This window comes from Chelonoidis abingdonii, chromosome 4 (assembly GCF_003597395.2).
Source record: "Chelonoidis abingdonii isolate Lonesome George chromosome 4, CheloAbing_2.0, whole genome shotgun sequence".
NCBI classification, from domain to species: Eukaryota; Metazoa; Chordata; order Testudines; family Testudinidae; genus Chelonoidis; species Chelonoidis abingdonii.
Genome location: NC_133772.1, coordinates 31,887,185 through 31,909,711, shown reverse-complemented (window position 1 = coordinate 31,909,711; position 22,527 = coordinate 31,887,185). Strand labels below are relative to the sequence as shown.

Sequence of the window (22,527 nt, the reverse complement as noted above, 5' to 3'; positions counted from 1 at the left end):
CGGAAGGGGCGTGGCCTGCGGCGGAAGGGGCGTGGCGTGACGGCGCTGGCTGTGGCGGTGAGCGGTTCGCGCGCTTCGGGCCTGCTCGGGACGCTGGGCCCCGGCGCGGTAACGGGCCGGCGGGGACCCCCCCTGGTGACGCGATGCAGCGGGGCTGGCGCGGGAATCGGGCCGCGGGGAGAGGGGCCCGTCGGCCGGCGGCAGGGCCCTGAGACGGGGGGAGCTGGATGGGGCCCTGCTCTCCCGGGGGTTGGGTGAAACTGGCGGGCAGACCCGAGGAGGGGTAGATCTAAGCGGGTGGGAGCCGCGGGGGCACATGAAGGGAGCCTGGGTGGGTAGGTCCAGGGGGTGGGGTAGATTCAGGCCGGGCGCACATGGCCGGCCCGTGTTACTGAGCCGCCTCTCCCCGCAGTGCACCGCACCTCCTTCCTTCCTGTGCCCCCGGGCTCTGGCTCCTGCCGTGGCTGGAAATATGTCCGAGGGGGTGGATCTGATCGATATCTACGCCGACGAAGAGTTCAACCAGGTGAGCGGCGAGTGAAAGCCCCACCCCCATCCGCGGCAGGGGGGGCAGGGATTTGCAGAGAGTTGCTGGGAAGCCTCCTGGAGGGGGGGCTGTTTGGAGAAGGCTGGGCCCCCTTGCGGGGGATATTAAACTCCTGAGACTCAGAGGCTGTGAAGTAGGCTGCAAGGGACCAGAGGTGGATCTGGTTCCTACTCGTCTGGTAAAGGCACGTGATGGAGCTTGTATGCCAGCAAAGGAGCATTATTGTGCTGAAGGTTGGCTCTGAAAATCCCCACAGAGCTTGAGAAGCCTGCAAAGAGTGGAAGTCTTAAGTCATTATCTGAGTTCATGACTCGAATCTGCGGGGACGTGTTTTTCAGCTGGAGCTTGTGCTTGTCTGGTTACAATCTATGGGCAATAGGGAGAAAGAAGTGGGAAGTACCTATTGGACTGAAACATCCCTTAAGCCAGGGAGTTCTGTATTGTTGGAGAAGAGAGCAGTGGTGGATACAACAGATGGGGAATCTAGCCCTCCTCTTCTGCAAAACATGAAGGTTAAGAGACAGGAATTGAAACCAGAAGAGAGCTAGATGAGGTAACTGCTAGAGATCTCTCTGGGACTGTAGTCACATGAACTCCACCTGATTTAGGGTACTCCGGACTTCAGGATGCTGAGCTCTTAAGGAAGTTTATCTGCTTGAATAATGGTGTAATCAGAGAGGTCCCTAAATTACAAAGAAATCACCCTGATGATACCAGGAACTGAAAATCTATCCCAGATTTACAAGGAGAAAATTATTGAGAATGTGTGTGTAATAAGGAAACTTGGGAGCTACTTGAATTCAGTGTAGTAAGGAACATGAATGCAGTGGTCCAAAGGTATTAGATTTCAGAGGAGCAAATTTTGGAGAGTTAAGAAGTCTGGACAGGTTGGTATAATGGAAGCAAGTTCAGCTCCTTGAAGATGAAACTGCTAAGTCTGAGATCATGGAAGAAGGTTAGAGATTCTTAGACAGGAAACTGCAATCAATCTTGATTACTTTCCAGGAGCAAAATGGAAAGAACAAGAGACTGCTAGTGTGGCCTCATGAGGGGTTGAACAGAAATTTGAAGGCAATAGCCCCCTGTTCTGAAAAGGTGGGAGGTTACTAAATGAGACTATACCAGAAGTTAAGCCTTGAGGGAAAAGTTAACAGTGGCAAAAAAGAATGTTAACCATAAGAGAAATGTGAGAGGCTTTTACAGCTATCCTGGGAGAAACAGGAGTGCTTGATTGGAAGTAGATGCATTAATTGAGGATGGTTCTAAATGGATGAGGTCTTGAACGCCTTAGTGAAATCTTACCTTTTAAAAGAAATGCGTACAAATTATGGTATTTCTGTGCTGTAGGACCCCCAATAGCCAGGCTTCATCCCCCCACAGAAAGCAGTTTTAACTTTAAAATAAACATGTCCCCTTGTTTGGAATCCTCTTGGGACTTTAATTGACTGAAAGCATCCTAGAGTACAGCATGGTTATCCAAGTCTCACTGGATCCCATGCTGTAATGATAGGTCAGAATTATGTTCAAGGATGTAGCCACTGAAACAGTTCAGCACAGAAATATGCTTAATTTAGTTTCCTTGCAGTTAACCTTTAACAAGCAAAATCGAGAAAGTAACTTTGGACAGTTGGGCAGTATGAAAACCTAGTAGTTATTGATAAAGAGAGTAGGTATGAGAGAACTTGGAAAATACAAACATATGCAGATTAGTGTATCAGGATTATAGGCATTCTAGGGTAATGGAAAATGACTAACAGATTTTTTGAGTCATTGGCAATTATTTTGAAAAGCCCTGGGGGAGGAAATTGGAGAAAAATAAATGTGCTACTGATCTTCAGAAAACAGAAAAAGAGAGACCCTGGTAATTACTGTTTGGAAGGTCTGTCAGTTCCTAATTAAAATAAAAGTCTATAAACATCTTGGAGGATAGCAGACATATGAGCAGTGTAAGCATCGTGGAATTACGAAGAAAAACAATCAAGCCCCTCACTTGATTGCTTTCTGTTATTTTCACTTTAAAGCACTTATTGTGCCACAGTAATTATCCAGGTTGGCTTGGCTGTGAGTGTTTTCACATGGCTTCAGAAGTGGCTGGAAAAGCAGAAACCAAGAATGGTAATAAAAGGCAATGTATTGAGTTGGGAGGAAGATGTTTACTGGATGCAGAAAAAAATCTGTATTGGATATGATCTTACTCAACATCTTCAGTGGTTCTCTGGAAGTAAAGAGCATGATGAAAACATTCACAGATAAAACATCTCCAGCACACATGAATAGATGTAGTTTTTAAGACTAAAAGTGATCATTGTGATACATCTAGTCTATCCTGCATAACCAGGGCCATTGAATTTCATTTTCATTGGGAGGAAGAAACCTAGAAAGCAACAGTACTAAGAGAAAGAGGCTATGGTGTGATTGTGGGTAGTTTGCAGTGTTGTAGCTATGTTGGTTCGCAGATATTGACAGACAAGATGGGTGAGATAATGAAAGAGACAAGTGTTGGCCACCAGAAGTTGATCCAATAAAAGACATTATCTCAGTCACCTTGTCTCTCTAAGGGTACGTCAGCACGAGAAACTTCAAAGTGCTGCCCCGGGATTGCTTTGACATGCGTCTGTGTGTGGTTATGCATGAACAGTGGGAGGGCTCCTAGAAGTGTAGGACTGGAAGGGACCTTGCCTTCACAGCAGGACAAAGTTCTGTCTCTGTCAGATTTTTTGCCCCAGATCCCTAAATAACCCCCTCAAGGATTGAATTCACAACCCTGGTTTAGGAGGCCAGTGCCCAAACCACTGAGCTATAGCTCCTGGTAATCCACCTCCATAAGGGGAATAGCTCTGAGCTCTGGGGGCGCTGTCCAAGCTAGCGCTTTAAACTGCTTAAACGTTCTGCAGGTGGGGTGATTTTTCACCCCCCTGAGCCAGCAAGTTAGAGTGCTATAAAATGTAAATGTAGACAAGCCCTAATAGTGGCTAGTGAGTTGAGGCTTCTGTATCCTGTTGCATGTTGGATCTCAATCCTGTGACAAGACACCCCTACTCCTGGTTTCCGTGATAAGTGTTACATCGTGTGGCAAAGTAAAAATTCTGCTGCAGCTATTTGTTCACAAAATAATTCCAGAGCACAAGATTGTAATTAAATCTAAAAATGCACCACTTAATCAATATACAACTAGTCCAAGACTCAGAAGGTTCAAATAAAGACATGTTTGTGGATTTGAGTTGCAGCAGGGAGATCTTAGCTGCAGAACATTGTTGCCATACATCCCAGGTGGAGATGGGCTGTAAAGTGCTCTTGTCCTACTGAATGAGGTGACAAAGGCAGTCTTTTACAGCCAGCACATGGCAATGTGGGGAAAGGCCCTGAAAGGCCAGTTATCTTCATGGCAAAGACAATATTGGGGTGAGACAAGATGGAAAAGTGAACAAACCTTGGGAAGATCTTTGATATGTTATAGCTGGAGCAGCAGCAAATAGCATAATTAAGGCTGCAGAATGGTTTCCCTCCCAATCCCGTATTTTTATGCACTTGTAACTTGTAACTGAAACTCACCTTTCAGGCTTGGTCTGTGTGCAAAGGTGACTTTTTTGGGGGTTGGAGAAGGAGTTTAAGCAGAAACAGCTGAACAGTTTTTGAGAATGAGTACAAAACTATTTTCCCTGTTAAAATTCATGTAACCTTTTTAATCACCTCTGCAACTGAAATAGCTGGGGGCAGAAAATGGAAATTAGTCTTGGAAATAGCCCTTGCTTTTGAGAAGGGCTTGCAAAAATTGGAGTTGATTTCATGTAGCTGTGACCTTTCGAAAGTTGCATGCTGTGTCTCTCTGCCACCCTCTCTCTCTTCCCAAGCTCATGAAGTGCCAGACTGCACATACGTGCATGCACAGCTCCCTTACCTTCACATTGAAGAGTATAGGCTGAGATTGTCAAAGCAGCATAGGGGATTCAGCCACACAGGTGGACTTTAATGGAAGATGTAGTTCTGGCTGGTAGGAGCAGAAGCAGCCAAAGCAAAGACCTCTGGGCATTCAGACAACGTCCTACATTTTGGCTAGACTTTCTCAGCTCTGTGCAGATTGTCTGTTTGCTCCAACCCTCCCCCTCCCTCATAGACTCTTCACTTCAGCTTCACTCAGTCCACACCTACCCCATCTTTCTCTGCCTTTGCCCTCCTCACCTCTTTCCCCTTTCTTTCCATTTAGCTGATCACCTCCAAAATAAACCCACCTGCTCACCCCCCAAAATTGCTGCGTTAACATGACGTTTGCTGTCATCACATAGTTCTCTCTGCTTGTGTGTACTACCCTCTTTCCCTCAAACTGTGTCTGTCTTGTTTAAATAAATGGTATGCTGTTCAAGGCAGGGGCCATTTAGTATAATGTGTATAGCCCCTAGCACAATGGGGCCGCCCTCTTGTTTGGCCCTGGCACTACAATAATAAACGTGATTGGTTAATATATTAGTCTCTGACCTGCTTTGAAAATCTCAAGCATAGTGTGGCTGTGTAGCCCTTGCCTCAGCCCGTGTATATCTCGAAAGGTCTTTGTACAATGCAGCACAGTCCAGTTTCTTCTATTTCCCTCTCTTAAAATATCTGCTGGAAATAGGTGGCTATTGCTGGCTAAATGTATGGTGTTAGGAGGAAGAGATGAACAGGACAGGGAGGCAGTTATGGGAATGGAGGAGAGTTCAACCGCCTGGCATAGCTTTTCTGTAGAACCTTAGCGGGCATTTCCCAACTTCACATTGTCTAACCTTGCAGTCTTGGCACTTCCTTTTGTACGGAATGCAGTGTATCTTACAGCTCTTTGCTGCAACCTTAGAGACACATGGCACAGGGTCAGGGCAACTGCATCTGTATTTCCCCTTTGTGGGGCGCCCAGTTTAATTTGCAGAGCGCTCAGCCTTGCACTGCAATATCCCCAGCAAGCCAGACTGCCTAAGAAGAACAGCGCTTCTCCAAAAAGCTATGGCCAGTGTTATTACCAGCACTTATAAGTTACCATGCAGCTCCTACGTTTATTCTTAAATAGTACTACAGAGAAAACCTATTAAAACAATAAGAAAACCTTACATGACTGCTCAGAAGCTTACCAGAGGGCACCCCCAACTCCTGCCCAGGGCTCTGATAGATTTTAGTCCTTCAAAACCCAGAACTGGGTTTTCCCCCTGGTTACAAGTTCATCTGTCTTAGATCCAGAACCCCCATCTGGGCAGATCAGCTGTTTCTTTACATAGCTCGGCCCTTTGATCTTGACCTGCAGTAATGGGTAATCAGCAGACACTGACCCTCTGTTCAGGGTAAAAACAACGGAGAGTCCTTGTGGCACCTTAGAACTCCCATCTTTTCATGTACTGTGTGTATATATACCTGCTACTGTATTTTCCACTCCATGCATCTGATGAAGTGGGTTTTAGCCCATGAAAGCTTATAAATAAATTTGTTAGTCTTCAACAAATTTTTACATCTGATGAAGTGGGTTTTAGCCCATGAAAGCTTATAAATAAATTTGTTAGTCTGTATCAGTAAAAACAATGAGGAGTCCTCATTGTTTTTACTGATACAGACTAACATGGCTACCATTCTGAAATCTGTTCAGGATGGAGCTTCAAAACTGCATAACAGGAGGTGGGGAATTTGCATTAACCTCTCCCTAGGGGTTTCCCCAGGAAATTGACTTCACACTTACTGTCCCCCAAAGTCCATATGTGTCTGGGACATTTTCAGTATAGTCTTTTAAACTCCTAGGTCTCTTATCTGTTGCATTGCCCCCCTGCCCCCCCTCCAAGGTGTTACATACAATGCTGGCCCACAGTAATACATGAACTTTTACAAAATATTTCAGGAAATTGCCATATCTGCCTCAGCTTGTTACTTTGATTGTCTGGGACTGTCTTTTTCTGTAGATGCACTGTGCCTCGTGCAATGAGGTCCTGCTCTGGGACTGGAACCACTAGGCACTACTGCAGTATAAATAAGATAGCAGTTTATACTGAGAAATACTCTTAGTACTTTAGGATTCCAGGCAAGTCATAAGTATGAAAAATACACATTAAGTGGAATTCCACATATTCTCCAGGTTAAATATAGCATAGAGATATATCAGAATTAAATCGTGCCTAGAGCAAGAATTTGAAGGTAGATCAGTTTTGTGGCTAAGAAACTTCTTCAGTTGCCCGTGAAAGGTGGTGATGCTGTTTTTTGTTTGTCTCCCCCACCCCCCCCAAAAAAAATAAAATAACAAGATGTATGTCATATTCAGGGACTACCATGATGATCAAAATATCAGTCGTCATCCTGAAAGGAAATCTGCACAACCCCTGCAAAAGATGAGCTTGGGAGCTTAAATTTATAATTTTGCTAGATACTGAAAATCATGGGCTCAATAGAGACACTGGATGTATGGCTTATTACAGCAATCTATAACCCACTATCATCTACACCCCAGCTGCTCCCCTGCCCCTTCCTTTCCTCCCTGTGACTGGCGGGGTGTTAACAAGCCACTTCAAACTACTTACACTTAATAACCTGCTCTACCTTGTATTTAGCTGTGACACTCTGATTAAGTTTTCCAGCCCTGAAGAAGAGCTCTGTTTGAGCTCGAAAGCTTCTCTCTCTCACCAACAGAAGTTGGGCCAATAAAAGATATTACCTCTCCTGCTTTGTCTCTCTAATATCCTGGGACCAACATGGCTATAATAGCACTGCATACAACATAGGTAGATCTAAGTCAGTAATGACACACTGAACTTTGATGGCAATGAAAACAAATGACAAAATGCTACACGTTCTTTTTGCAGCTACAGACTAACATGGCTGCTACTCTGAAACTTGTGTGTCTGAGGTTGTAGAAGAGAATTGCCAGATGCTGCATTTGAGAACCAGCCTGCTGCCCTGTGCTTGGACTTTGTTGTGAGGGGCAGGAGCAGTGGCACAGAGATGACCTTAGGATGTTTGATCTGCAGAGGTGTTTTCTTTCATTGAGCCCCTGCTCTTTGGTGTGCCTTTATAAAGGTCAGGGTTTTCTGATTGCTTTTTACCTTAGAAATACCGAGTTTGGCCTGGCTCTGGTCTTCTGGCAGATGTTAAAAGTACAGCCAGGCCACCTTAGTATTCCATTAACGGGTTTATGTGGCACACAGTAGCACCCGGTTAAATTAAATTAATGGGAGGTTGGGGGGTGGTTAATAGACAAGAGCAACACATTTGTAGGCAGAAACTAAAGAGAAAACCCAAGGGGGAGATTTTTCAAAAGCGGGCATCTAATTTCCATTGTCTGCCAATGTTAGGCACCTAACACCAATTGTATCTATGAATATCTCCCCCTGTGTGACTGAAAGCTAAAGAAAGGAAGAGGCTGGCTTTAGAAGATAGGCTCTGCTTTGGGATGCTAGCTGCAATCCTCCTTCTGTTATCCCAACAGTAGCCAAAAAGAAAAGGGACTTGAATCCCTGCTTAACAAAGTATGCTAATAATTGACTGGTTGGAGGACAGGCGTTTTGACTTGGATGGGGAGACACAGGCACTGTAAAAGGGCAGCTGGACCCAGATAAATGCAAAGGAAGGGGATTTCTGTGTCGGGGGAGAAAGCACATTCGGTGGTGAATTCCACAACTGAAGAATTGTAGCAAATGTGGGGTTCTGGATATTAATTCAGAGATTCGAAGGCCAGAAAGGACCATTGTGGTGATCTAGTCTGAGCAGATGTACAACACAGGCCAGATAACTTCTCCAGAATAATTCCTAGAGCTGATCTTTCAGGAAAACATCCAATCTTGATTTTAAAATCTTCAGTGCTGGAGAATCCACCATAACCCTTGGTAAATTGTTCCAGTGGTTAATTACTCTATTAAAAATCTATGGCTTATTTCTAGTCTGAATTTATCTTGATTCAGCTTCCAGCCAGTGGATCATGTTCTGCCTTTCTTTGCTAGACTGAAGAGCCCATTATTAAATATTTGTTAGTCATGTCAATACTCTTCTTATCAAATGTGGAGCTTGCCAGACCAGTTTGCGGCTGCAATGGATCAGGAGTCTCGTTGCGTGACCCAAGATTGCTTGGTTAATAGTGGGAGTACTCATGATCCAAGCAGTGGATTGCATTCAAAGTCCTTTGTAGGGTTGAATCTCAATTACTTGCCAGTCATCATTCCTGATGTAGATACTTATAGACTCTGATCAAGTCATCTCTTAACGGTCTCTTGGCTAAGCTAAACAGATTGAGCTCCTTGTGTCTGTCACTGTAAGCCTGCTTTCTAATCCTTTAAACGTTCTCGTGGCTCTTCTCTGAAGCATCTCCAATTTATCAACATCCTTCTTGAACTGTGGGGACCAGAACAGGACACAGTATTCCAGCAGTGGTTGCAGCACTGCATTTACAGACACAGCCCATTACAAAGCAGGGAGGCAATCTCTGTACAACTTCAGTGTTGGGATGCAAGCTACAAAATTCAGTTCTGGGCACTTTGTTATCGAAAAGGTGGCAATATATTGGAGGAGGAGGGGTTCAGAAAAGGGCAGGAGAAATGCCCGGGAGCTGGGGAGATTAAGTTGTAAAAATATTTGTGGCTTGGCTAAGCGATGACTATGGGGAGGCAGAACTGTTTGCAGGGAACCATGGATCTGAAGATGACTTACTGAATGGTAGAAGGTCTAGCTAGGATGAATGGAAGGAGATTGAAAGAGGGCAGTTTTAGACCAAGTATCCAGAAAGGTCCCCCGTGGAGACTTATATAGGAATGTGGGGTTAGTGTTCCAAGGCCGGAGGATGGTCACCCCTCCCTGGAGAAATGGACTGGTCCAGGCACTAGGGGGTGATCTGTTTCATCCCCTGAACTAAGGCATGTACCTTCCTGGACTTCAGAACTTTAGCGTGAAAATGATGCATCAGGTCAGATCCCACCCAGCTGAACTCATTGGCCATTTTATCCTTGATTTCACTGGCAGCAGGAGCAGGCCCTTAGATGTGTGTAATAGCTTTTAAATGGCTCTCTTTCTCAAAGGAATTGTCCTCCTGATTTCATGCCTCTGGCCTATCCTGGATTTACACTCCTGCTTATATTGTCTCAGTACAAGAACAAGTGTGCAGTTGATGAATTTGAGATAATTAACTTCAAGCATATGAAATGGCTGCTAATGCATAGTTAACCTGTGCCATTTTTTGCTCCGGGGTGTCAATAAAACAGCTTTATAAGAGTTTTGAAAGGACCGTAGCATTTGTTGTAACAGTAACCGGGATAAAATAAGCTAAGGGCTATAATGCTTTATGGTCTAATAACGGTAGGAGGAAATTGTCCCCCACTTGGATGCACGGCTTCCTCAAAAGCCTCCTGCCACCTCGGATTCAGGTCTCCTAAGTTGAGCCTGGCCAGGAGATCTCAGAGGAAAGCCCAGATGCTGCATTAGGCAGTGCTCTTTCCTCTCAGTGCTGAATCAGTGCCTCAAAAGTTTGCCTGGGGGTGCTGTGCCTCTGGGATCAGATGTAAAACAGAGGTCTCGGACACTCGTGATCAGAAGAGGAGCCTTAGCCAGATTCTATTCTGCGTTAGGAAGTTCTCCCCATAGTTTCATTTGGATGCAGTGGTGTTCACTTCGTGTCCTACGCCGTTGTCCTTTTTGTGACTCTGAATGAGTCACATCTGCATACTGACACACACGCTGCTTCCATGAGGCTGCAGAACCCACATAGCTACAGTTGATAGAGCCACATTCCACTGTGCCTCTTGCGTTGGCAGAATTGTGGTCTCCGTTCCACGTCAGAGGAGGTGGGGCTAGTGAGAACCAATCTGGATTTGAAGTTCTCAGAGAGAGTTGGTGGCAATGAGAAAAATCCTGTCTGTCATTGAACTCCTTCGTTGTCTGAAATTTATGGCAGGAGCTTTGCAGGCACTTAGAGAAATGAGTCCTTGCCCAAGCCACTTACAGTCTGAATCAGGCAGGAAAAATGTTATACCCAAGGTAATAATTCAAATTTAGGATGTGGAAGACACAGAGAGACTGAAGAACCAGGAGTGTCCCTGTTACATGGTACTTCTCAGCCCAGTAGCATTCCTTCCCATTGGCTTCTGAGAGTGGGTGTTCTAATGAAACTCCGTCTGGGCAGGAGAGAATGATTCCTACTCAGGATTGTTTTGTGCTTGGTGTTTAATCTCTTGGGCGCACAGGCTGTTTACCTGCAGATCAGAAGCACTGAGCAGGGCAAACCTCCAGCCTGCTGGAGCCTCTCCCTTGACATGACTTGCTAGTGATTGATTGTTGCCGAGCTGGTAAACTGGCCCCGTGGGCTTGTCACAGAAATGCTCACTGATCTCTTGTGTGTCCTAGGACTCCGAATTCAGTAATGCCGACCAGATGGATCTGTACGACGACGTGCTAGCAGCAAGCTCGCAGCCGCCCGAAAGCCGCACCAGCAGCTCGGAGGCACCGACCGAGATCCGCCAGGAGCAGTCCCCCAAACCAAACAGCAAATCGCCTGCCATCCTGTACACCTACAGCGGCCTGCGCAACAAACGGGCTGCTGTGTATGTGGGCAGCTTCTCCTGGGTGAGTTAGGTCACTGATGCCTGCTGGAAGCACATGGCCTAGTATGACTGTCCTCCACTTACTGGGAACAGATGCGGTGTCTTCAGTGCTTGCAGCCTGGGCTGCAGTCATATCTGTCAAGTGAAGTGAAATCAAGCTTGGTCTGTATGTGGATGGGGATCCTCTAAGGAAACCCATGTTCAGTAGAAAAGGGTGTGGTATAGGGGGCTCTCTTTCCTTTGTATCAATACTGAACCAGTGCCCCATCCTGGGCTTGCAAGGGCTGTGCTATCAAACAGTTAGTGAAGTGTGGTAGAACAGAGACCTTGACCACCTGTGGCCAATGGTGATCTCATGGTGTGGACTGCATGGGACTGGGATATGGAGCTTTTAACACTTCAGAGCTAGTGCAGTGGGAGGGTGATGGCTCTGGGCCAGCTTATGTGCTCTTGTGGCTGTGTGCTGACTTAATGACGTGAGGTGGTAGCTCTGTGAAGAACAGATGTCCCCACCACACAAGCCACTGACATGGTAAGGACTAATTGTCCCCTTTGTTGGTAGTCCCTGAAAAAAGCCAAGGACTGAATGGGCCTGGAGACTCAGCTCTGGCCCCACAACCCCTGTGATCCTTCTTGCTCCAGACCTGTTGGTGGAGTGGCATGGGGGTGAATCTTACCTTACTGCTCAAACTCTGTACGCACAGCCCTTCAATCACCACAGCTCTCAATGATGCCTTTTCTCAGATCTTACGACTGTCATTTACAGCTGCCTCCCTGGGGATTGATGTCTCCCAGACAGGATTACTAGGCTGGGCTGTATTGTCTTCCCGCTGAAAGCATTTGTGGCATCAGAAACTGGAGCCTACACTAAAGATCCTAGGGGGATATTGAGCAGGGTGGGCCATGGTGGTGATGAATGATAGATAATGCTAGTCCTGGAACAAGGGTGTGTGGCCCAGAGATCCCGCCATAGGGCCTCAGCTGCTAACGCTGTCCTCTTCCACCTGTTCTCAATCAGTGGACAACTGACCAGCAGCTGATCCAGATTATTCGCTCAGTGGGGGTCTACGATGTGGTGGAGCTGAAATTTGCGGAGAACCGAGCCAATGGGCAATCCAAAGGGTGAGAGCTCTGAAGGGACCCAAGGCCTTCTGGCACTGGGCCAGTCCAAAGAGTGAACACTGTTGGGGGAGACCCTAGACCTTTTCTTCAATGGGTTTGTCACCATGATTGTTGGCCTGTTCCCCGTGGGCAAGGTGTCAGCAGGCCTTCTTGTGGAGCTGTGTGGAAGCTTGAAAGATGCTTGTGTGAATGGATCTAGTGTGCCAAAGCACAGAGGACGAGGTAGCAAAGAGGTGGTGGGGAGCTGATGGGAGGATCATAGGAATGCTGGTTACCCTGTGGTGGTGGGCTGGATTCAGCTGCAGATGGATGTCCATAGTGAGAGGTGTGGATTGCTGCTCTCTATGCTACCTGGGCCATGGGGAGAGGTGTAGATTGAAGCACCCATGGTGGCTCGTTGGGTTGTCCCCACAGATTATGGTCGGGGGAGGAGGGCAGGCTTGGTCCCTTGATGTGATGGGGTACTGGCCTGCCATCATCTGCTTGTCTCTGGCTCCCTCCAGGTATGCAGAGGTGGTAGTTGCCTCTGAGAACTCAGTCCACAAGCTCCTGGAGCTGCTGCCTGGCAAGATCCTCAATGGGGATAAGGTGGAGGTGAGACTAGCCACCCGGCAGAACCTGTCGCAGTTCGAGGCACAGGCTCGGAAACGTAAGTGGGACAGGCCCGCCGCCAGGGCTGGGTGCAGGGTGCATGAGGAAGGGGAGACTCCCATTGGGCCCTTGAGATCCTGAGCAGAGCTTCAGCAGCCTGAACCAACCAAAACCCTGGGGTGGGGGCTGAATTTCCAGGAGTCTCTGCGTGTTTTTCCTGTTGCTGCTGAGTCTGACCAGATCCTGAACCGAGTCTTTATGATCCCATTTTAGGTGCTCATAGACTGCGAAGATCCCTCGTAGCCTCCTCCTCCTCCTCCTCTCCAAACTGAATGGGCTTAAGCTCTTCAGCCTACCATCATAGCTAAGACCCTCCATATCTATTAGTAGCTCTTCTCTGGACCTTCTCCAGAATTTGTACATCCCTGCGGAGGTAAGGTGCCCAACACTGGACGCAGTAATCCAGCTGGGGCCTCACCATGGGCCTTGTACAATGGCCTTTTTCCTCAGTCTGATGGCCCAACATCTCAGCCCAGCCCCAGCTAGGGGGCGCTGTGCAGCTGGAGGTGCCATCTTTCCAGGGACACACATGGCGAAACTGGCCACCTGTGGTCATTGTCGATCACATGGCACGTTTCGTAAGAGGAGAATTACTGTCCCCAGTGCCCTGGACAAACTTCAACTGGGCGACTGTCCTGCAGCCTTCACGTGGCCCAGACAGCTGCAGTGAAACACCAAATTTTCCACTGCCCATCCTGAATTGTCAAAAGGAAGTGCTCTGCACTGTCAGACCGCTGCTGGCTGCATTTCAGTGGCAGGTGAGAGGTTCCTGTGTTCTGTCCCTTACCTCACAGGGCTGTTGTGAGGCTGTGGCTTTGTCTGCACTGGGGAATTGCCCTGGCTATAGCCATTGGTGTAGCTGTGATGGAGCCGACTAACACCTGGCATTAATGGAGCTTCTACCTGGATGAAACCAGGCCAGCTCATAGCAGTTTACCATGGACACTAGGGGGTTTGCACCAGTGACTGTTACAGGACCACTCACCAGAACAGGCAAGGCCTCAGTGTGTCTCCAGCCCTTTGATTCTGGACTGAAAGGGGCTAGAGAAGGGAAAGTTTCCTTGCAGTAGTAATCTCCCTTGGCTTGTTCCCATGGCTGCAGATGAGCAACATCTGCATGTCTGCTGCAGATCTAACCCCCTCAGACTCACTCATGGTCAGCATCTGGTTACTTGTTCTCCAGTACTTGGTAGCCATGGGAGTTCTGGATCCAAGCTATGTCCCTCTAAGTTTGTTCACCTTATAATCCCATCAGCCCTTTCCAGATCCACTCCCCTAGGGGACTGCAGGCTCTCTGGGTCAGGCTCACTTAAAGTATTGGCAGGATTTCAGTGTCTGCCTCTGTGCAGGCCCAAACCAGCTGTATTAACCAACAAACAGGCAAGCTCTGACTCACGCAGTGCCCGGTGACCTCTCCGCTGCAGCCTCTTGCCATTTGTCAGGGCTTTTGGCTTCTGCCCAGGTAATCAATTTGCTTTGCAACTTCCATCCCCTGTGTTCTTCACTGGGGCACTGCCTTGGAAGCTTTCCTGATGTCTTGGTGGAGAGCAAGCACACCCTAGCTGAGGCCCATGGAAGTGGAGGCTACGTTTGGCTGGCTGGATCTTTCTCTTGGCACCTCAGACTCCGCTGAAATCAGGCGTGTGGCTGTGGGAGATGGGTGCCCCGATCTTGAGGTGGGGAGGTGACCGGGGCTGGTGCAGGATCCGGGGGACGAAATGTCCGTCCCTCAGTCACTGGGTCATTCCATCCGCCGCCACCTTCCCCCCTCCCCAGGCTTGTGGGGGGCTGCTGCACCAGCTGGCTCCCTTCAGGTGGCTTTCCTATGGGTGAAGTCACCCCCATGCTCACAGGCCATTCCTTTTCTCTGCTGGCTAACAGGGGTGCCGCCGAGGGCTCACTCCCGGGACTCCTGGGATACGATGGATGGCCGAGCCACGCCAACAGAGAATGCCGTGCCGCCCCCTCGTGTGGAGAAGCCCCCTTCCGTGCTGTCTTTCTTTAACCGCCCCCCTGCTGCCATGCCCCTCATGGCTCTGCCCCCTCCCCCGATGCCTCCCCCACCACCTCTCTCCTCCAGCTTTGGAGTGCCGCCTCCCCCGCCAGGAATCCACTACCAGCATCTAATGCCCCCTCCCCCTCGACTGCCCCCCCACCTGGCTGTGCCACCTCCAGGAGCAGTCCCTCCCGCCCTGCACCTCAACCCTGCCTTCTTCCCCCCGCCAAATGCAGCACTGGCTCCCCCGCTGGATACCTACAAGACCTCTGCAGCATATAACCACAGCAGGTGAGAGGAGCTGCAGCCTCTGCTGCATTTGGAAAGGACGGGCTGGGATTGTGGGGGCAGGAGATCTGGGTCTACTGGACCCCAAGAGGGCAAAAGGTGTTGCTATGGGGTGCCAGGTTGGTGTCCCGGGGAACCTCTGCCAGGTGGGCAGTGAGCCTGGGATGCGCCCTGGTTGGTGCCCCTGGGGAGCTCTGCAAGGTGGGCATTGTCCCTCAGCACATGTTAGTCAGTTCCCAGGGTTGGGAGCCTTCTCCTCGTGCCCGGCTGACAGGCGCATGCTCTGTTCTGTGCAGTCGAGATCTGGGCCCACTGCCTACCCCGGTGAGCGAAGCCGAGTTCGAGGAGATCATGAACAGGAACCGAGCGATTTCCAGCAGTGCCATTTCCAAAGCGGTGTCCGGAGCCAGCGCAGGTAACAGCGTCCCCCTGACACCTATCATCCTCCATCCCCTGCCCGGTCCTTTTCCTCACCCCTCTCCTCATCTCCTGCAGGGGATTACAGTGATGCCATAGAGACCCTGCTTACGGCCATTGCCGTTATCAAACAGTCCCGCGTAGCCAACGACGAGCGGTGCCGCGTCCTCATCTCCTCCCTCAAGGATTGTCTTCATGGGATTGAAGCCAAGTCCTACAGCATGGGTGCCAGCAGCAGCTCCTCCAGGTAAATCCTTGCCAACCAGAGTAGAAGGGGAGACCTCCTTGCTCTCATCTTGGGCCTCTGGTGGAGATTTCAGGGGCAGGCACAGCTCACTATCGTTTGGGGAAGACCTGAGTGGGAGGCAGCAGCCCCTTTATCTGAAGATCTGGAGGGGGTCACTTGGGAGATACTCAGCGCCTGGCCTTGTCTTCCAGAAAAAGACACCGATCTCGGGAGAGGTCGCCCAGTCGGTCCCGTGAGAGCAGCAGGAGGCACCGGGACCCGCTCCATAATGAGGATCGGCACGAGGACTATTTCCAAGAAAGGAACCGGGAGCATGAGAGACATCGGGACAGGGACAGAGAAAGGGACCGGCACCACTGAGAAAGGTGAGCTGGCCCGAGGCCCTGCTCCTTCTATCCCCTTCATGCTGCGGGGCCATCTACCTGCTGCTGATGGAACACCCTTTCCCCTAGAGGGACATGGCAACTTCCTAGGGGTGCAGACTGGACGTTACGCAGTCCATTTCCCCTGGCTTTTAGCAGTTGACTGTCTTGGCTAACATGGCAGCCCCTCCAGTTAGTGTCATAACTACAGTCAGTGGCTGCCCTCTGGATCTCAAGCAACAAATGATCTTTCATTGCCCGCAGCGAGTGTTCCAAGGGGGAAAGCCCCAGGGGAGAAGAGAAGGGAATGTCCCCATATCTCCTCTGATTGCTGCTGAATAACCAGCACTGAAGTCCCCCATTGGTGGTTTTCCATTGAAACTGCAAACAGCTTGGTGCTGCTACTCATTCACATGCATCAGCAGAGTCATTTCCAGTCCCATTCCTCTCCTTTCAGGGGTTGGCTGCACTGGCACTTTACAGCGCTGCAACTTTCGCGCTCAGGGGTGTGAAAAAACACCTGCCTGAGCGCTGCAAGATACAGCGCTGTGCGCTCCCAGCGCTGCAAGCTACACCTGTAGAGGATGTGGTTTACATGCAGCGCGCTGGTGCTCCGACCACGCTCACACTTCAAAGCGCTGCCGCGGCAGCACTTTGAAATTTCAAGTGTAGCCATACCCTCAGTGTCTTCGTTTGATTGATTTGTAGCAGGCTGCGAACCTACACTGCCCACACCAAACAGCAGAGAGCGAGCTCCTTGCCCTTTGCACTCTGTCCTCCTTTCTAGGTTCAGTGCGGGCAGTGTGAGGACAGGGCTTTCCTTGGGCAGGTATCCTCTAGCTGTGGAATTCACTTCTGGGGTTAGCCTGCCAGAGTCCCTCATTGGCTGATTACAGCACCCTGCGATGTCCTCACTTTCTGTTAACCATCTTCAGAGCCAAGGGGCACTGAGCTCTGCTGTTGGTGGGTGGCTTGGCTGGGGAGAAGTGGCTTTGCCCACGTGTTGGTAGCTGGGCAGAGTACGAAAGCTTCTTGGATTTTAGGATGTAAGTGTCAATAGCATGTCCCCCCGCCCAATAGTTGGCGGACATGATAATGGTCTTCAAATACTTGAAAAGCTGCCATAAAAAAGGTGAAGAAAAATTGTTCTCTCTTGCTACAGAGGACAGGACAAGAGGCAATGGCTTTAAGCTACGGCACTGCAGATTTAGATTAAATCTGCTTCCTAATTCTGAAAACAGGAGGACAGTGGAACAGTCGTGTCTAGGGAGGTTGTGGAAGCTCCTTCACTGGAGGTTTTCAAAAAGAGGCTGGGCAGCCACCTGTCTCGGATGGCTTAGACACAACAAATCCTGCATTTTGGCAGGGGGTCAGACTAGAACTAGACCCTTGTGGTTCCTTCTAACCCTACAGGTCTCTGGTTCTATTATAGCTCTACTGGAGAGGGCAATGCGACCTCTTAAATTAGGGCTGATGGGTCAGGGCCGCCAGCTTCAGGCCATATGCACCTTTCAATCCACAAAAAGTTTGTCACTCCTACTATTTCAGAATCACTTGGTGGGTGAGGGGAATGGGGGGGCACGACACAGTTTCCCCTGTGTCACCGACGTGTACAGCCTCTCCTGCTTTGCGTCGGGGCTTTTGTACAGCACTTGGTCCTAAAGAATTAAAAACTGTTACCCACTAGATTTGCCACTGAAGGTCTTGACTATAGCCCAGCAGCATGACCCGTACGCTGCCCCTGCTCCCCTCTGAGAGAGGCTGCCACTAAGGAACCAGCTGACTCAGAAATTACAAAGCATCAACCCTGCAAACATAACATCCCATGGGAGCTCTCCTCATCCTGAACTAATGCCAGAATTTCTGCTGCCTTCCCTACCTCTAGCTGTACTGAGATGGGCGGCGTTAGAACTACAGTATCCTCCCGAGAGGCCATGGTGTTTTGTTCCCATTCCTGCTGTGTGGGAAAGTTCTCCCTGCAGGACTCAGTGCACCAGTTGGGCTGCCTCTGGGTGAGACATAGGATGGTGGGGTCTTTAGTCTGTTGCGGGGGGAATGCTCTGCATTTTGTGCTGCTTTAACGATTTTATTTGGCAGTGGGCTGGTGCCTCTTAAATGATCTGCCTACTGCTGGGGTGCCTTCACCTCTGAGCACTGCCAGACCCGACACACTACTGATTTGTACCAGGGTAAGACCAAGAGGCCGCCCACTGTGACTGGGCCAGCAGCTGTGCGTTTCTTACCCAGATCAAACCATTGGTCTCTTGGGGAGCCCTGGGTTTCAGACCCACGATTGCCTTATGCTTTTAAACAGTCATCCCCGACCCCAAAATGTTTCTAGCGTGAGCATTGTCCAGGCATGATGGGGGCCTGGTGGTTAAATCAAAGAAAGGGGGAGTTAGGAATGGAGCCCAGCTCTCCTTGCCACTGATTGACAGTGAACTTTGGCAAGTTACTTCCCTTTTCTGTGCTTCAGTCCCCCCCTGCCCCCGCCCCCCCCAATGGCAGTAGTATTTGCCTACATGCCACGTGCTTCTGGCTTAACCCATTACCCTTGTGAAGCGCTCAGATCCTCGTCTGAAAGACGTTCTAGAAATGCCCAGTGTAACCCGGTCTTGTTAGCATGTCCTTTGGTGTAGAGAAGTGCCTCGGGCAAGCTTCCTCTCAGCAGAACCTGTGGGGCTCGCAGGATTTATTCTGGATCAGCCGAGAATGTACTTTAGGTATCATTAAATATTCTAGGCGAAATAACTCCCCTCTAGGTCATCGGTTCCAATCCAGCCTGGGTTGGCCATGACTGTCTGGCGATTTGACCTGTGCAAGTTTGGCTGATCTCAGTCCAGTTCCTAGTGCACAAGTGTCCTCGCTGGAGAGCCCACGTTCTGTTAGACATGAATTATCCTCCTTGGTGTTCCCAGCTGTTCAGCCGAGGCCAGAATGAGGCTGTGGAGATGGAGTGCCTGCCTCGACCCTAGGCGTGGCCACTGGGGCAGGGACAAGGCGCCTGACCTGATGGAGCCTGTCCTGGGGGTGGAGGACTTCCCTCTGGAAGGCTGTGAATCCTGTACTTTGATCCTGTCAGCACTAAACTTGCAGGAAGACAAATGTTAAAAGGCAGGTCCGTGGGGGGGCCTTTGCCTCCGGTGGGGGAGGCTGACTGGGGCCCAGGCAGATCCTTGCTGAGCAGTTGGCCTCAGCAGCGACTCAGTTGCCTGGTCAGCGCAGCAGGGAGACTGTGACCTGTTGTCTTGTTCTGTCCCTTCCAGGAGTTTGGTTGGCAGTAAGTGTTTTTAATGGACTTGTATCTCCTCACCTCGATCAGGACTGAAGGACGGAGGCCGCTCCACCCCTCTCCTCTCCACTGCCCCCAGCTCCTTCCAGGCACCCAGGGAAAGCCACGTCTCCTGCGGGACTCCAGCTGGCGCACGGTGGCCTCGGGACCCACACTCGCTGCTGCTGCTGCTTCCTGGGGAAATGCTGGAAGATGTGGAGTTAGGGAGGGATAGCATCGGGGCCACTGTGAGCAGGGAGTGCTCCAGTCCACGGATACTTGGACCCAAAGAGAAATGGTGCTTTTCCATGGAAGCTTGTGAGCTCCTTCCTCTCCGTGGCCCTTCCGGGGACAGCTGGAAGGGAATCCATCACTCTTGTGTGTGCTGGGGAGGGTTGGAGGTGGGGGCGCAGATATCCCTGCATGGTGTCTGGCGCCTGGCCTGCTTGGCTCACTGGGGCCAGTATTCGTGTCCTTCCATGGTGCAGTGTCTTCTTGTCCCATGTGGGGGAGCTCTCCTGAGGAGTGCGATCCCTTCTCCCAGCCAGTTCCAGGCCTGACTTGGCTGGCCCATTATACTCAGCTTAGATAACAGCATTTCCTTTTCCCCCCACCTCATGGAGTGCAGGCTGGCTGCTACTTCCCATCACCTCTTTCTGCTCCCAGTTGCCGTTCCTGTGGGCACCTCTGAATCCTCTGCATTCTGCCCCGGCTCCTCTAGGGGGCTTGTCCAGAACAGAGGTGGCCCCTCTCGGCTGGACTCAACGCCTCTGGCTCTCCATGCTGATCTCATGCAATAACCGTTCCAGTTCACGTTTTTCCCTACCGCAAGCCCCAGCCACCTGTTTCTCCAGAGCAAGCCTCCTCCCAGAGAGGCTGCCTTCCTTGTTTTAGAGGAAGCGGCATGGGCAGAGACTTGAGTGTTGTGATATTGGTGGATGGAGATCGGGTGGGCTGCGGGCTGGCTGGATGAGCCCAACCACTGGTAACCTGGCAAGCTGCTTAGCCTTTTTGCGTGGCGGAAGGTGCATTGATTCCAGGGATGGAGAAACTCTGCTGGAGACTCCAGCCTCTTCATAAACGCTCTAGGAATCGGAGCTCCCAGTCAAGCGCTGTGTGGGGGGTTTCTTTAGACAGCACCGCTGCTCGCTGTTGCTCTGTGGTGTGCGACGGTGAGCAAAGGGTTTGAGGTAGCTGAGAGTTGGTCTGCATCTAGCTAAGTAGTCTTGGTGTCTGTTCCAGCACATGGGGCTTATTGTACCCGACAGTGTGATGTCTGAAGGTCCAGGGGGAAACATAACCACCATTTCCACCGCAGCCTTCAGCTGGTGATTCTTGAAGGCTGGTAGGATAGGTGGTGTGGAACGAGCCATGTTCCCTCAAGCAAAGGATGCTGTAGGGGACAGGTGGCCAGAGAGCAGCCTGCATATGTTGCAAGACTGTGCCTGTCTGAGCGGCAGCCTGTGGAGACTACACATCCCAGCATGCAGTTCTCCAATCACAATGTGCTATAACACATTGCATGCTTGGACCTGTAGTCTCCAAAGCCTGCACCTTTATGTAAGACAGGACAGCAACCACCGGTTGCATTTCATGCCATTCAGTGTGGCCCTCCTGGCAAGTTGTGGACACAGCTGGGCAAAACCTGGGCACTATCCCCCCAGCAGGGGTCTCAAGTTGGGCACATCAGTGAGGGTGGCAGGGGACGAGAGTGCACAGCCTGCCTGGAGGCTGGCGAAGTGAAGTGACACCTCCATGAGAACTGTGATCAGTGAGCAATGGCCAGCTCTGGATGTCTTTTTAAAAAGAAAATGAAAAAAAACAAAACGGAAACTTAAAGTGAGGTGACATTAAAAAGAAGTGTAAAATACCAGAAAACCCTTTGACAGGAGAGTGTTCTGTTTTTTTACATAATGACAAATTTTTAGTTTATTTCAGAATAGTAGGGGGAGGAGGGATGATAAAAATAAAATAAAAAGCAACGCCCCAATTCCCCTCCCCCAGTTCTCAGTGATTTGATTTTTGTCTCTTTCTGATAGGTTGGAAATTGTGTAATAAACTTGATGACGTTGTCAATCTTTTATACTGCATTGTATGTTTTCTTTTTTTTCCTTTTGTAACAAAATATTTTAAATAATAAATGGGGTGTGAGCTGTTTTACGGAACCTGCATTGAAAAATATTCTCTCTCTGGGGTCATGGTGGTATTGGTGCTGTGAATGGGGATCTAGGGTTTGGGATTCTGGACTCTGGGTTTTTGGCCTTGCTTATGGTCTGATTTTCAGAGGCGCTGAGTCCTCGGAACCAGCACCAGCGTTTAATGGTCAGGCATACTAGGAGGCTGCCTAGGACACTAGGCCAGCTACGCCCTCCCCCAGCCAAGGCTGATGTCTGTGGTTCTTAAACTACACCTCCAGCCCAGCCCCCTGTTCCCTACTCTGCAGCAGTGGCTGGGACTGAAAGCAACCTCTTGGCCATGGCTTCACTCTGGCTGCCTCCTCCCCAGGTAGGGGAGATTTCTGCAGTTTCTGACCGTCTAAGGTCACACCGTTCGCCAGCAGCAGCGTTTGGGAGTTGTGGATCTCTGCCTCTCAGCCAAGACAGCATTCAGGGCTGTAGTGCTTTAAAAATACCTACTATCACTGCCCTTAGGCAGCACTGTTGACCTCAGCAGGCCAGTCCCATGCCCTGTGAAGTGTAGGGAAAGCTGCCACCCACCCCAGGAGGTCAGATCAGTGCCTGTGGGATGCTTTGAGATCCACTCTTCAAAAGGGACAGAGGCAAAGTTTTGGGTGCTCTCCAGCAAGCCATAATTCAGGCTGTGCGTCAGTCCTTGCTATCCAAGAGGATCTGAACGTCGTGGTGCTTTTGGGCAGGTGGAAACCGCGCCATTCTGGGTAGGCTTGAGTTAAGGTTAAAATAATCAGAAGTAGGAAAATCAGAGGTTGAGAATGAAACTCTAAATGCCAGAGTCTGGAAATAAACACTGGGGTGTACATGTCAATGCAAACGGCCCCCCTTGCCTTCCGTTACCCTCCCCTGGCCACCTACCCACTGTCAGCTGTTTTCTCTGTTGAGTGCTCGCATTACAATAATACAGACTT

At 49.9% G+C, this 22,527-nt stretch overlaps 1 protein-coding gene across 5 annotated transcripts; it reads left to right on the top strand.

The window, feature by feature from the left end:
* CPSF7 (cleavage and polyadenylation specific factor 7) lies at positions 1-21,589 on the top strand. 5 transcript variants are annotated; one of them, XM_032776394.2, is made up of 10 exons: positions 1-57; positions 413-526; positions 10,874-11,092; positions 12,089-12,192; positions 12,696-12,841; positions 14,725-15,130; positions 15,424-15,542; positions 15,623-15,791; positions 15,983-16,156; positions 19,476-21,589. In XM_032776394.2, exons 2-9 carry the CDS (start codon positions 473-475, stop codon positions 16,149-16,151), a joined length of 1,386 nt encoding a protein of 461 aa, XP_032632285.1. In that variant the 5' UTR covers positions 1-57; positions 413-472; the 3' UTR covers positions 16,152-16,156; positions 19,476-21,589. The 5 variants fall into 5 exon arrangements, with proteins under 5 accessions (XP_032632285.1, XP_032632284.1, XP_032632283.1 ...); XM_032776393.2 differs by having other exon boundaries at positions 24-57; positions 19,420-21,589; XM_032776392.2 differs by lacking the exon at positions 19,476-21,589 and adding an exon at positions 19,072-19,158 and having other exon boundaries at positions 24-57.
* The last annotated feature ends 938 nt before the right edge of the window (positions 21,590-22,527 follow it).